This window comes from Rhinoraja longicauda, chromosome 3 (genome assembly GCF_053455715.1).
Source record: "Rhinoraja longicauda isolate Sanriku21f chromosome 3, sRhiLon1.1, whole genome shotgun sequence".
Taxonomy (NCBI): Eukaryota; Metazoa; Chordata; class Chondrichthyes; order Rajiformes; family Arhynchobatidae; genus Rhinoraja; species Rhinoraja longicauda.
This window is the reverse complement of record NC_135955.1, coordinates 60,317,916-60,334,045: the sequence shown is the minus strand read 5'-3', so window position 1 is coordinate 60,334,045 and position 16,130 is coordinate 60,317,916. Positions and strand designations below refer to the sequence as shown.

At 42.4% G+C, this 16,130-nt stretch overlaps 1 protein-coding gene across 4 annotated transcripts in view; it reads left to right on the top strand.

The window, feature by feature from the left end:
- Window positions 1-16,130, top strand: part of pcsk5b (proprotein convertase subtilisin/kexin type 5b) — a 254,563-nt gene that overhangs the window by 64,021 nt on the left and 174,412 nt on the right. For all 4 annotated transcript variants that reach the window (XM_078396247.1, XM_078396244.1, XM_078396243.1 and 1 more), the window contains exon 6: window positions 8,082-8,170. In XM_078396247.1, the coding sequence (XP_078252373.1) occupies window positions 8,082-8,170 (89 nt within the window). The remainder of the gene's footprint in view (window positions 1-8,081; window positions 8,171-16,130) is intronic.

Below are 16,130 nucleotides of genomic sequence, written 5' to 3'. Positions count from 1 at the left end.
GACTTGCTGAGTTACTCCAGCACTTTGCCTTTTGCTCAAGATTCTAGCATCTGTGGTTCCTTGTCTCTGCCCCTCATCCACAAGGCTTAAGTCAGGAATGTTTTGGAATGCTCTCCACTTGTCTGGGTTAATGCAGCTTTAATTACACAAGAGCCTCTACACCATAGAGGGCATAGTGGTCCATTTGATAGGCACCCCATTAACTCACTCCAGCACCAGTGCACAGTGGTAGCAGTTTGTATGATCGGCAGGGTGCTCTGCAGCGACTCGCTAATGCACCTTAGACAGCACCTACCAAACTTGTGACCTCTACTAGTTAGAAGGATAAGGGGAGCAAATGCATGGCAACATCACCACCTGGAAGTTGCCATTCAAACCACAGACCATCCTGACTTGGAAATGACTGCTCCTTCATCACAAGGTCAAATGCTGTGACTCCCTCTCTCACAGCCTTGTGATTCTGTCCACGTCTTCAGGACTGCGACAGTTCAAGAAGGTAGCTCGCCACCTTAAGGGCGATTAAATTCAGCCTGCGATGCCCACATTGAATGAATAATAAAAAGCTAAATGAGATTTGACAAGACTTTAACTCCAAGCATTTGTTACCTGCTAAATTAGTAAAACTGGTGTCATGTTTGTGCAGAATTGAACATAGGAGTCTGAATACTTTCTGCATCAATCCCTTTCTCAAGTTTGTGTAGCATTGTCCTGAGGATGCCACCAGACCTGTGGAGCTTTGCACTGTATTTGATACGGAAGTAATACCATTAAGATGCGTTGATTATTACAGCAGTATCATGTTTGCTGCTGAGTATGTGAGAAAGAGCGAAACGTATTGAGGTGGTAGCCCTTGTGAGCACGAATCCCTCCAACCCCGTGCGCTGAGATTAACTCTTTAATTTGTTGCGTAAAGGTATAATTGAGATATTGTACCTGTACCTGCAATTTTTGCCAAGTTGAATTTATGCCCAAATGTCAACGTTAATTCATTAGTGGGGAAAAAATAACTACATGCCTTTCACGTGTTAACACATTTGAGGCTGCATAAATTGCAGTGGAGTCATATGGTCATAAGTGATAGGATAAAATTAGGCATTCGGCCCATCAAGTCTACTCCGCCATTCAATCATGGCTGATCTATCTCTCCCTCCTAACCCCATTCTCCTGCCTTCTCCCCATAACCTCTGACATCTGTACGAATCAAGAATCTATCTATCTCTGCCTTAGAAATATCCACTGACATGGCCTCCACAGCCTTCTGTGGCAAAGAAGTCCACAGAGTCACAGGGGAGCTAGCAGGAAGTGAGCCTTTTCTTCATGTTATACCGTTTCTCCTGCAAGACAGACGTGTTGTTTCATTTTGCCCTGTTATTCGAACTTGTGTAAAGTTAAAACCAGATTTATGGTCAGGGATACCTGGGAGTCTGCACAGTGAGAAGAATTCTTGTAAATCAGCACAATAGGCAAAACTCTCCTTTCTGCTGTGGATAATTGTGTAAGACTGGGGTTGTACAGCACACGCAGGCCCTTTAGCCCACCATGTCCTTGCTGACCAAGTACCTATCTGTACCAATCCTATTTTCCAGTGCATGCGGGTGTCAAGGGTTATGGGGAGAAGGCAGGAGAATGGGGTTAGGAGGGAGAGATAGATCAGCCATGATTGAATGGCGGAGTAGGCTTGATGGGCCGAATTCTGCTCCTGTCACTTATGACCTTATGCCTGTAGCCTTGTCATAGTCATACAGACAAAACATCTGCAATCATTTGGAGATGACCACTTGTATCGATGGCAAAGTACTAAACACTAGAAGAGTGATATTGAAAGTGACTTTGGCATTGTATCGGAAAGATTTGAAATGTTAAACAAAAACAACCTGATGGAAAAGGAGGAAAGGGAAAAATGGGGTCAGTTGCTATGATGTGGACCACAGGATGTCTATTTATGGATTCACGCTTCTGGACTTCTGATTAAGCAGGATGCTGAAATAGATGATTGGTCTCTTTTTATTTGCACATTTGCAATACTCTTATTCAAATATACCGGCATTTAAAATCTTTTCAGTTTTTATTCCTCCTTGAATAAGATGTTCTGGGAAGGAGCTGCGCAAAGTATGTTATAAAATCTATGCACATTAATCTTGAATGTCAAAGAATTTAATGCATTGGATCATTTCCTGAATTTTGTGCCTTGCCATTTAAACAACAAGAAATGTTTGTCAAGAAGAATACAAAATAATTGATATTTGGGTATGTACAAAGATGATCCATTTTAGGAATAGGAATACTTTATTGTGACATGTGACTAGGCACAGTGAGATTCTTTGCTTGCATACACAATGTATATAAATAGCAGCCACCTACGGTGCTGACAAAGTTACAAAGCACGCCAGCTCCTCCTTTAGTACCCCCTCCCACCACAGCAGTCCCCCCAGGCCGGGTCCTTCATTGTTCTTCCCCTCCCCCCTCACGGCGGTCTTCCACGCTCTCGTCGACCATGGGTGGACCCGTGAGGCATCGCTGCCGTCACAAGGCTTCACCACCGCCGAGGCCCCATCATTGTGAGGCTTCACCGAGGCCTCACTGCTGGCGACGCCCTACTTCACACCTCTGTGATGCCGACCCGGGCCCCAGCCGTGGGCTCCATCGGCCGCTTCACTTGACCCGGCCTTCTAGGCGGCAATCTGGGAGGCATCGAGACTGCGGTGCCTCGATGAAGGCCTCTGGCTGCATTCCCAGTCCACAGCCTCAGTCAGTCGGGGAGCCTTCCGGCCGCGTGGCCCGTCGGGGAGCCTACATATCAGGGAATACCATTGCGCCTTCAAATGTTTTTGAATGTAGCAAATGTTCCTTTAAGATAAGTTCACACTTTTTAAAAAAGAGTGCTGGAGTAGCTCATTGGATCAGTCAGCATCCCTGGAGAACATTCAGAGGTGACATTGGGTCAGGACGCTTTGGTCTGAAGAAGGGTACCGACCTGTAAAGTCACCTGTCTGTGTTGTCCAGTAATGCTGTCTGACCGCTGAGTTACTTCAGCACTATATTTGGTCAATGAGCATCTGCAGTTACTTGCATCATGCATCTAATGTTTGTCATTACTGTATATCCTTGATGTACTCTTGGCTATTGAGAGTTCAGGATTTCAGGCTGTTGTAAATTTGTGGTTGTCAGAATCATTTTTTTACACTTTTGAGCCTTTAGAATGTCCCCGAGGAAACCATACTTTAAAAAATGCTGTCTAAATGTCAAGTTGATGTGTAAATGTGTAAATTCCACACAGCATCTGTGACCTGCAGGTTTTGTATTTATCAAAGCTAAAATATGAACCGTGTGAGTTTGGATTGTGCCCAATGTGGACTATTTATCAGTATGTATTTTTACAAATTGAGGGCTTAATAAATCTACATCTATTTTTTTTTTTTTAAAGTGCATGAATAACTTTTTTAACATGCGGAAATTTGCAAGTCAGAAATCCCAACCTTTCTCTTTGGAAATTGAACAGAATCTTTGCAGTTGTAAATTTTCGTCTTCGAAAAAATTATTAGTGGGCGAACGGGAGGCGGTGAAGGAGAGAGAGAGATGAAAAATGGTTGATTTTTGTTGGGTTTTAGAGGGTTTTTTGCTTGGATTAGACCAATCCCACATTTATTTTGCGAAACCAAATTTAAGTGCTCAATTAGTGAGGTCGGCAGAATCGTGTTCTAATTTGATGAACTATTTACTGCCGGCTCTGCACTATCTATAATTAGTAGCAAAGGAACTTGGTTGAGCTATTAAATGCATCTGGTATTAGCCTTTGCATATGTAATGTGGTTCATATGTTACATCTCTGCACATGATGGAAGTGAAAATTCTTGATGGAAATAGAGTTTTGGAAGATTGCTGAACCAATAAATGGCGCTTGTAACATCAGTTTTACAATTGATAGTTTAGGGAAATTCTACTAACATCACTCCATACCAAATGATCTACTCTGATAGAGGAAAAAATCTTGATGGGTGAAGAAGGGTCTGAAAGGTTTTGACCCGAAACGTCACCCATTCCTTCTCTCCAGAGATGCTGCCTGTCCCGCTAAGTTACTCCAGCATTTTGTTTAAACCAGCATCTGCAATTCTTTCCTACTCATCGTGATTGGTGTATTTTGGAGATACTTGCATGCCTAGAAATACCAGTTCAGCCAAACAGGTGTTGGAGTGGTACCTCGGTTGGCAACAACAATTGATTTAGTCAATGCTCCCTGCCCCTATTCACAGAAGACTTTTGTGCCCAAATTCCAACTCCACTGGCATGTTTGAATGGGTGTTGCAGCTGTCCAAACCCTGACTTGGTGCAGCAGAAAGGTGAGGGGTGGAGCTGGGAGTGCAATGGTGGGAAAGTAGACCAGTCAGTCAGTGGTACGTTGTGATAAGTGGTGAGAGGTTGGCGGCTTCAGTGATAACATTTGTGTGTGACGATCTGAGACTTGGAAATCTGGGACAGCAGTTCTGGTTGCTCATTACTAGAAGGATGTGAAGGCTTTGGACAGGGTGCAGAAGGAATTTACCAGAATGCTGCCTGGATGATACAGTATTAGCTACAAGTAGACAAAACTTGGATTGTTTTTACTAGAGCATCGGAGGTTGAGGGGAGACCTGATAGAAGTATATAACTATGAGAGATGTAGATAGGGTAAACAGTCTGAACTTTTCTCCCAGGGTGGAAATGTCAAAGACTAGAGGACATTGCTTTATACTGAGGGGCAAAGTTTAAACTTGCATTATGTTTGGCATGAACATTTTTGTCTATGCTATGTTTTATCTTTCTATCAATCTATTTTTTGTATATATGATATAAATCTGTTTTGATGAGCTTTGTGGGTTGAGGGAAAGGAACAGTACTCTTCTTGGAAGCAAGTTGGATTTGTGGCAATCCCAACGAGTCCAATGAGAATATCTTGGGTCTGAATGTATTGTGTTGCGGAGACCTAGCTTCAGAGGGATTGATCAACATGGGTCGCTCCTTGGGCAATTGTTTTAAGTGAGCCTGTTGCGTGCCTTTTAGGAATTATGTCATCCTGTTTTCAAATGTCCTGGAAATCATGTCAGGGAGACGAGGCAAAGTCCAGCCCTGAAGTGTCCTTCAAGTTTCCACGTGACGTAGTCCGCACTGCAAATGGTTATCATTATATTCCCCTCTGGTTGGGGGGGGGGGGGGGGTTTGGAGGAGAAAGAATTGAATTTTAAATGACATAATGTGAGGGAGAAACGGTGATTTGAATCTCAAGGCAATATTCTCCTTCGGTCAAAACATTATGCGAAAGCAACACAATGTGTTTTGATGAGATCATCGGTTACGGGAAATGAAAAGTTTGCCAAATATGTATATTTTTCGAGAATGTGTGGCTAAGTGCCTCATTTACTTGCCATTCCAATGAAAACATTTGTTTTTGATAAAGCAATATTTTTGTGTGAAAGCTGTTCTACGTGTTTGGTCATGTAGTGCAAACACTGAAGGAAGCCAGCAGTCAGCTTCATGGTCGTTCTGGCAGACAAGGGAACCATTTGGTTCAGCAAGTCCATGCCAGCTCTGCAAAACAATCCAGTTGTTCCCATTTCCTTACTCAATCCCTAATGTCCCACAAACTTTACTTCCCCTCGAGTGCTTTTCCAACTTCCTTTTCAAATTGTGTCTGCTTCCACCACCCGTGTACATAGAGTACCGGCATCATTTAAGTCATGTTCTTTGTTTCCCTTTCTATCTCTTGCTCAAATCTCTAAATATGGGTCCCCTAGTCATTATACCACCAGCTTAAAGGGATAGTTTTTCTTTGTTTTAAAAGCAAAACAAACAAAATGCCACAGAGTTGGAGGATCAGAAAGCATCAGCGGATGGAAATGGACAGCCAACCATATTGGGTAGTAGACAAAATGTGTAGGAAGGAACTGCAGATTCTGGTTTAAATCGAAGATAGGCACAAAATGCTGGAATAACTAATGCGGGACAGGCAGCACCTCTTGAGAGAAGGAATGAGTGACATATCAGGTCGAGACCCTTCTTCAGACTGATTCGGGTAGTAGCCTATTCCCAGTATTGAAGCATCCTGACCTGAAAAATCATGTATCTGTCATGCTCCATGCATCTATCTCCCAATTCGGCTCGGAAGGTAGGCAGAAAATGCTGAAGTAACTCAGCAGGTTACTTCTCTGGAGAAAAGGAATAGATGATGTTTCAGGTCAAGACCCTTCTTCAGACAATTTTGTTCGATGTGTTGCAGTTGGTTGGATTATTCCTCCCTGGTTGCCATGCCTAGAGTTTGATATCAGCTGTAAAATCTTAATGGAAGATATTCAAGTCATTTGCATAAAAACATTACACGGATCAGTGATCATCTTACTGAGATAAGTTGCAAGTGAACCCTCTCAAGCAAAAATAATGCCAATTATTTACTTGATTTGGAATTTATTTTTGTAACTTTATCATGTAACCTCAATTCATATATCCTCCTGTACCTAAGCAAGAGTGTTATCCAGTAGCGAGAAATGTAATTGTTCATCCATTTATTTTGTAAAGTTCTAATTCACACATCATTTTCTCGGTATGGTGCCAACCACACTGAAGCTGTCGTTAGCGATGTTGGAGTTGGTATCCTTGTAACAAGAACAGTTGGGTGACCGTGTTCTGAAATTGTAATATTCCAACTTGTGAATTATTTTTGTTTTCATAGTAAATCTACTAGTATTTTGCTTGGCTCTTTGGATTCTTAAACTACGACTAACTGAAAATGTAACTGACAGCAGTGCCAATTTTAACCTTCCTTGAAGTCGTGGTGTTGAAATAGTTTTCCTCATTGGTTGCCAGTTTTGATTTTTGCTATCCTGGCACCTTTTTGGAGCTCCAATTGCTAAATGCAAATTGAACATTTGCATTAAGGATTCTTTAATAACCACAGTTCAGTTAATCCTATCACTTATTAATGGTTCAAGAAGTGAAGGGGGGACACAGAGTAATGTGAAACAAATGATCCAAACCTGGATGTGGGAGATGGAAGACCTGATGTAATCTGAAGTATGTGAAGCAAGCCGAATTAACTTCAGCTTCATATGGTAGTCCTGTCGTTCTTTGTTATACCTCATCTATGGCAAGAATATCACTTCAGGAGTAAGAACACCAAAACTCATAATGGTTTTATGATAAGATCTCAATAAGACCTCGTAATTAGATTGTGATCCTTGATTCTGTACTTGGAACCTCTTAATATAAAAGCTAACACGATAGAACCACAGCCCTAATAATTTCTTTGTTTGGTGTTTTGGATTGTATGCTAAATGCAGATCAACTCTTCATATTGTCTTTAAAGGTCTTTTGGATTCATAATGATTTTTGTCACTTCCCATCCCTGAATGACAAATCTGCAGTTTTATCATCTGTTTTACACTGATATTGCAAACATTTGCTTAAACATTTTCCAAAGGGTCTTTTTTATTTATCCATTGAACAGTTGAGCCTCAAGAGTTAAGAAAGGCCCCTCTTTGATATCTGTTGTATTATTCAGGATGAAGATAAATGTATTCTTACCAATGTCAGTGCCCTTGGGTACAGCAGAGATGGTGTTCATCCTTCTGATCTCTACTTTATGACCTCTGTTAGAAATTCTAATGCAACCTGGTTTAGTGGGATTTAAAAAAGTATATACAGTAGGTAAGTTAAAGTGTATAAATGTCAAACCACATTACAGTTTGGCTCAATTGTCATGGCAACTGCATTGGTTAAATATGTTATCTGGTGCTGGTTTCTTACAATGATTTTATTGACAGTTGCCTCCCATTTGGAAAATACAAAAATATAAAGAGTAAAATAAAATCTATTTTAACACTGTTCATGATTGGTAATCCTTCATATAAAGATGATTATGATTAGACCAGTTGCAAAGGCTTTGTATTGAGAGCAATTTGTAAGATAGAAAACTTAAAATAAAATAAAAACATTTGCCTGCTAACCACATGGAACGACCACTTATTTGCACTGCCATAGTTACCCTGGGGGTATTTTTGGAATTTAGCTTTTTGGCTCCTTTGTGTAAATGTTTCTCCCTTTGTGTCCCACAGGCATGGAACTCGGTGTGCAGGAGAGGTGGCAGCTGTTGCAAATAATTCGCACTGTACAATAGGAGTCGCTTTCAATGCAAAGATTGGAGGTTTGAAATTTTCTTAAACTTTAAAATCAAGCTAAAATCTTTTTATTAAACGTGACTTGCACTGTGGTTTGTTGTGATTTCCCTTTGGTGTAATTGGCCCAGCCCACCGGCCACTGCCTCGTCTCCCCTTTCCCATCAGGCAAAAGGTATAGAAGTATGAAAATGCACACTTCCAGATTCAGGGATAGTTTTGTTCCCAGCTGTTATCAGGCAACTGAACCATCCTACCAACAACTAGAGAGCAGTCCTGAGCTACTATCTACCTCATTGTAGACATTCGGACTATCTTTGATCGGACTTTACTGGACTTTGTGTTGCACTATACATTACTCCCTTTGTCATGTATTTGTACACTGCGGATGGCTTGATTGTAATCATGTGTTTTCTTTCTGCTGACTGGTTAGCATGCAACAAAGGCTTTTCACTGTACCTCGGTGCACATGACAATAAACTAAATTCAAACTCCTCTGATCCTGCTCACTTCACTGAAGGTCTTTAAAACTATACAAATTCGAAAGGGAAGGTGGGTTGGATGGGGCGAAAATCATGAACTGCAGGTGTTGTTAATCTGAAACAAGAACAAAATGCTTGGAACGTTCAGTAGGTCAGGCAGTATCTGTGGATAGCAAAGCAGTGAATGTTTCAGGTCTGGGAGCCTTCATCAGAATTGGGTTGATGAAACTTCACTTATGAAAAAGGATCCCAGATGTGACATGTTTCACTTTACAACACGTTTGGTATTTGTCCAGGGCAATTCCAGAGAGCTCTACGAAGAGGAAAAAGGGTTTTCTTTTCCAGTTGATACAGTTCTATCTTGTAAATGATGAGCTTGCCCTGTTTGAAGTAACTGGAGTCCAACTGTTTAAATTCAATATCCATGGACTGACGGGAAAGTTCAACTTATTCGTAGAGTCACGGAGGTCATACCGCACAGAAACGTGCCCTTCACCCTTTAGTATGGCACGGTGATAGAGCTGCTGCCTCACAGCACCAGAGTTCAATCCGAACTACGGTTGCTCTCTGTGTGGACTTCATACATTCTCCCTGTGACTGCGTGGGTTTGCTCCGGTTTCCTCCCACATTCCATGGATGTGCAGGTTTGTAGTTTAATTAGCTTCTGTAAATTGCCCCTAATGTGTAGGACTCTGCCACTGTATGTTTCTTTTTTTTCCTAATCAGATGTGCAGCACTTTGGTCAACGTGGGTTGTTTTTAAATGTGCTATACAAATAAAATTGACTTGACTTGACTTGACTTGACTCGGTGGGCCGAAGGGCCTGTTTCCACACTATCTCTAAATTAAACGTCAACTTTTCAAGGCCAACCAAGGTGGCTATCTGACCTGGTCCCACTTTCCTGCAATTGGCCTATGTTCATTTGCCTGCATTTGGCCCCTTCATTCCTAAATGGAACCCCTGCTTCCCCTATCTGTCCTCAAAACAAAACTCTGCAACCTGGCAGCATTCAGAAGCATCTTTCCTCATACCTAGCTCTCTACTGGTGTATGTTTTTGAATAGCAAACTCTGCCTTATATATTTTATTGCACTTAATGATAACATTCTACCAAACATTCTAATGATTGAAGCATTTTGTACACCCATGGCTCTCATCAGATCTTTATGCAACATCCCTTTGTGTATGACGTGCAGGGACATGTGGTCTCGCACGGGGCTGCTGGGCATATCCATTGATGTGAAGACAACATTTTCCTCCAGTCAAGTTTGTCCTTTCTCCGTTCAGCAGCAGTGATTACTGACTTTTGATTCTTCCAATCCCTTCCTGCAGCCCACTTCTCAGCACCTGTCATCTGCAATCTCTGTTCTCCACAGGGGAAAGAGCTCTGTTTGCCTCTTTGCAAGTAATCTTCAGACACGGCAAACATATTGCAGCCTGGCTGTTGAAGCTCGAATAGTTTTTTAGGGGAAGCAGAGTTTTATTGGCAAGTGCCCTTTTGAACTTGGTCTAGGTGGTCTGTGCCAAGGCAATGAGTTCTGACAGGATATACTAAATTGTATGTTTAGTATACAATTGTTGCTAAATTGTATATTTATATACAATTGTATATAATTCTGAATTTTGAGTCTGATTCTGTGCGTGGAGCACATATAACGATCTATCCCATCACACATTTCCACCATTCAATTAGATCAATAATTTAATATTGATGCCGTGACCGTAAGATCTTTTTTTTGCAGTGTGATCACAGTGAATTAATGCTCGGCCAATAAGAGACAAGTTTTTACAACCTTAGAAATTGTTTTAAGGAGAATCGGGTAAGAGAGGCTGAAAAGGAAAGAAATATTAAAGAAGGAATCCTGCTGATCTCTTATTTTTTCTGCTTGCTTGTCTTTGAACCATGTCCTTGGTAATGTAACGTTACACACAGTCATTGAGCTCCGTTTGAAGAATTTAATCTACTCAACATCGAAAGCCTTTTCATATGTGGTATGGGGGTGGAAGTGCCCCATATTTTCATTACTTATAAAAAAGCATTTCCTCTTTTTAGTTCTGAAAGGCCAAGTGTTACACATGAGTGGTTATCCCCTATCAAATTCCTCTTACAATTGTAACTAGTTTAATTAGATAAATCGTAAAGCAATCTTGTTCAACCTCTATGCCTGATCTTTCCCAACACCAACATTGTTGTGTATGAGAACAATTTAATATGAAATGACTTGCGCGATTGTACACATGCGCAGAGAGACTCAAGATGGCGACAACTTGACCAAGGCACGTTTAAATACTTGTGTGTTCCGAGTTTTATTCATAGTCCGATTGCAGCACAAAGACATAACAGTTTGGTGACGAGGATGGGATTCCTCTAACAGGAACAGATTGCGGTCACTTTGAAGTTTTCGCACGACCGAACATGAAGTTAAGGACGCGGTATGTAATTGGAAAACATGGAACACACGATCGCCGAGTGCACGTCAACCCCTCGATGCAACCTACCGTACAAGCAGTGCTGTAGCCATGCAGTGCAGCTCATAGAGGCAGCTTTAGCCAGCAGAACATCAATCGTGTTCGCTTGCCGGTAATAGCTAAGCCACCAGACGTAGGTGTCGTGCTGCCCAAGGCCCCAGTCCAGCCGCCGCCATTTTGTCACCAGCAACCGCCACCGACGACGAGAATCCGAGTATCCGAGAGCAGACCAGCGACGGTGATAAAGTTTAAATAGAGTTGTTGTGAAACCGAGTATTAATAGTATAACCATGGCTAATCCAATCGTTGGGAATGGGCCCCAGTTAGAATCTGGTTATACTTTTGAGGAATGGACTGAAGTCTTAGAGGCTTGGTTCACTTCAAACGATATCACATCAGAAGAGAAGAAAAGAGCATTGTTCCTTACAGGTTTAGGAAGCAAGGGTTACCACACCCGACGAGCATTGCTGCAGCCAGCTAAGCCCGCAAGTAAAACGTATCAGGAATGTAAGGATGCTTTGATTGCTCATTTCTCGCCCTAACCAACAGAAATAGTGCAAAGTTATCGATTCTATACCTGCACACAAGCAAATGAAACAATCCGTCAGTTCCTAGCAAAGCTTCGACAGTTAAGTGATGGGTGTAATTTCAAGGAACTGGAGAATATGCTAAGAGACAGATTGGTGTAGGGTATGCAGATGTGAACATCCAGCGAAAACTGTTGGTTACACTAAAATTAACCTTTAGAATCAGCTTCAAAGGAAGGCGTCTGAACAGCAGAAGACAAGGAGTCAACAAAGGACAACCAAAGACAAGGATCACTACTCTAAGAAATGCTGGCAGCCACGAGCCAGAGATGCGCAAATTTCGAGAGGGTAGATGCTTCAGGTGCTCGGGAATGGGCCACACTAAGAGTCAGTGTGAGGCTGTTAGAGCAGACCAGCGGAGGAGAGGACAATCTCAGAAAAAAGCAAACCACTTGGAGGAGGCAGCTTCGAATTCATCAGAGGAAACAATGAGCCACTTGGACGATGAATCGATCAACAAGTTGACGAACTCTGAACTGTATACAGCCACTTTGATAGTGAACGGCAGGGAGGTACAACTAGAAGTTGACACTGGAAGTCCATGGACTATCGTACCAGAAGAAATCTTCAGCAAACTCGGTCAAGACCCTAGATAGATCCCAGTAGCATCAAGCTGAAATCCTACACTGGAGAGAAGGTTGACATCCACGGACAAGCAGCGGTACAGGTACAGCTCGAACCTCACAGTAAGCCAGAAACGCTGACCCTAGTGGTAGTAAAGAAAGGTGCAAGCCTAATGGGAAGAGACTGGTTAAGGAAGTACCTTGGATTGTTGTCAAATCTAGCCAGCCAGAACACGCCAGAGTCAAGATTAAGTCCACCGAGTAGTATGGACAGTTTGCAAGATGCCATGGACACGGTACTCAACAAACACGCCAAACTGTTTGATAACAGCAACCATGGAGTACTGAAGGGATACCAAGCCAAGGTATATCCACAAGACAAAAACAGTGGAGCAAAGTTTTACAAGGCAGCTCCTGTTTCATATGCTGCTAGAAAGCAGATTGATACCGCATTGGATGACTTGCTGCCGGATGGCATTATCAAGCCTGTGAAGACAGCAGATTCTGCATGCCCGATCACAGCTGTTCCGAAACCAGATGGGAGAATGAGAGTCTGCGGCAACTACAAGCTCACAGCAAATAAGGTGCTGAAAGTTGAACAGTATCCCCTTCCAACTTTGGAGGATCTACTACAGGAACTAGAAGGAGGAGAAAAGTCTCTAAACTATACCTCTCCCATGCCTATCATCAGATAGAGTTAGACCCTGAAGCTCGAAAGTTCACCACAACTAACACACATAAAGGTCTCTTCCAATATACCAGACTGCCCTTTGGGATATCCAGCACACCAGCCATGTTCCAGAGAACAATGGAGCGTCTGCTAGCCGATATTCCCATGTGCAAGCCATACCTTGATGATATCATCATCAGTGGAAAGACTGACGAAGAGCATCTCAGGAACCTGGAAGCGGTCCTGTCAAGACTAGAGACCAATGGGTTACGTCTGAAGAAGTGTGCACTGATGCAAGAGTCAGTCGACTATCTCGGACATCGACTGAACAAGAATGGTTTTCGTCCTCTTCAAGACAAAGTTGATGCGGTGCGGGAAGCAAAGCCAACTCCAGGCATACCTCGGCTTACTGGGGTATTACAGGAAGTTTATACCCAACCTGTCACAGGAGATTGCACCATTGATTCAGATGTTGAAGGCAGAGTGCAGATCAGCAGATTCAAAGAGTGGAAGGAGAAGCAGCAAGCCTGATTCCAAGTTCAAATGGGGAAAGGAACAAGAGCAGGCATTCCAGAGATCCAAGCGTCTACTTCAGAGTGACAGTGTGCTGATGCATTATGATCCAGCCAAACCCATCCTGCTCCAAACGGATGCAAGCCCCTATGGCTTAGGTGCTGTGATAAGCCATAAGCCATGTTGTATCAGATGGACAAGAACGCCCGATAGCTTTTGCTTCATGCACACTCAAGTCTAACAAAGTGAACTATGCACAATATGAAAAGGAAGGTTTATCCATAATCTTCGGACTGAAGAAGTTCCACAAGCAGTTACTGCAAGGTCTTTCACCATTGTGACTGATCACAAGCCTCTGATGGGACTCTTTGGAGACCACAAGCCTGCCGGCCCAATGGCCTCTGGTCGCGTAGCAAGATGGCATATGATTCTGTCTGCCTACAGTTACAAGATAGTCCATCGAGAAGGCAAGAAACACCAGAATGCAGATGTATTGTCACGCTTGCCAATCCATGAAGAGGATTGGAAATGACTTTATGATACTTATACTTATGAAAGCATGCATATCATATGCCTGCTCTACCACTATCTGCTTGTGTGGCCACTTTCAGGGAGCTGTGGACTTGGACCCAAGTCCCCTCTGTACATCAATGCTGTTCTCGCAATCTCTCCTGTGAAAACTGCACCAAATAGATTTGGAGTACATGGATGTTCAACAGGTAATAGCATTGCTTCAAAACGACAAAGCTAATTTTTCCCCACCGGATAATTTGAACTTATGTTCATCATCACCAAAATGGTATTATTGGTTTATAATACATGTACTGAGATACCATTAAAAAGCCCCTACTTCCTTAGAAGGCTTAGGAGGTTTGGCATTTCCCAACATCCCTCACCAACTTCTATAGATGCACCGTAGAAAGCGTCTCATCAGGGATGCATCACAGCATGGTTTAGGAACGGCTCCATCAAAGACTGCAAGAAATTGAAGAGTGTTGTGGACACAGCCAGACCATCGCACAAACCAACCTCCTTTCAAATCTATATACACTTCATGCTGACTTAGCAAAGCCACCAGCATAATCAAGGACTAGTCTAACCCTGGTCACACCCTCGTCTCCTCTCCCATCAGGAAAGAGGTGCAGAAGTTTGAAAACTCGTACCTCCAGGTTCAGGAACAGTTTCTTCCCAGCTGTTCTAAGGCAACTGAACCATTCTCTCACCAGCTAGACAGCTGTGTAATACAAAAAGTCACCCATTTAAGACAGACGAGAGGAAATTGTTGAGGCAGTGAAATTCTCTTCCTCAGAGGACAGTGGAAGCAGAATGTTTTTCATGTAGCAATTCGTGTTTTGAGGAAGAGCAAATCAATTTTGGCTGAATGAGAGGGAGGAGACCAGTGAACATGGAGCAAAATTGGAAATGTCACCACAGTAAAGTCACCCGCATTGTAAAGGTATTGATTTCCTTTCCGAAATCATGTTGCTAATGCCCATATTGATCAAATGATCAAACATCAAGAGAGGTGCCAGTAGATTCTGAAATGTTGCTGAATCTATTCTTGATACCAATAGTCATCTACTGTTTAAGAGTCTTTAGACTTTAGAAATAGAGGTGGAAATGGGCCCTTCGGGCCACCGAGTCCATGCTGATCGGCGATCACCATGTACACCAGCACTATCATCCACACTATGGAGAATTCACAATTCATGGAAGATAATTAACCTCCAAACCAGTATGTCTTTGAAATGTTAGAGGAAACCAGAGTGGAAAGCCCATGTCATCACAGGGAGAACGTACAAACTTTCCCATGGACTGCACTCGTAGTCAGTGTAGAATCCGGGTCTCTGGCGCTGTAAGGCAGCAACTATACTACTGCACCATTGTGCCGCTCCATCATGAAATAAGAGCGAGTTAAGTTGAAAGGTTGTGGGTTCCAATGACCAATTTGTCAGAACTTAGTAGATATTTGTTTTATGTGTTTTAAAAAATGCTAGTCAGCAAGATGAATCTGTAATGACAGTGTATAACAATGAAAAGTGTTTGCATACTTTTTGTATGAGAGAAAGCAATATCCTGTATCTTGTGTTGCCATGTCAGTGAATCATGTGGTCAAACACATGAGTGATCTCGTCCGTAATTGAAAATTAGAAAACTGCAAATGAAAATTGGAAATACAAACCAAAAATGCTGGAAACATGTCAGGTGGGGACAATACGAGGAACAGAATTAATTGAATCAAAGACCTTTCACCAGCTCGGGTAGGGAGTTCCTTGCTATGGTATAAACAACCTTGTTCAATGATCCTGTAACTGAATATTGTTGCAAGTAGTATTTCACAGAGTTCCAGCATTGACCAAGGTTCAATTCTGCATATATTATTCAGATCACACGATTGGAATTTATTTAAGATAAGAGATTGGCGAGCTTGGGCTTTGTTTCAGAAACTAATTATCATTCAAATTTGTGGCTTGTGGAGATTTGTTTTTAAACTGAAAATCAAATGCATCTGTAACACTGCCCTGTGCCAGAATGCCAGGTTGGCAGGCGTGGAACTGTTATCCACTGAAGCCAACAGTGAAATTTATTGCCAGGACATTCTTGGCACATTTTCATTAAACAAGTCTTTGCTGTTGCTCATCTACAGGTGCACAATCCACTCCGGCTCCAACTGTGCAGATGAGATGATAATCTGGTGCTGGAAG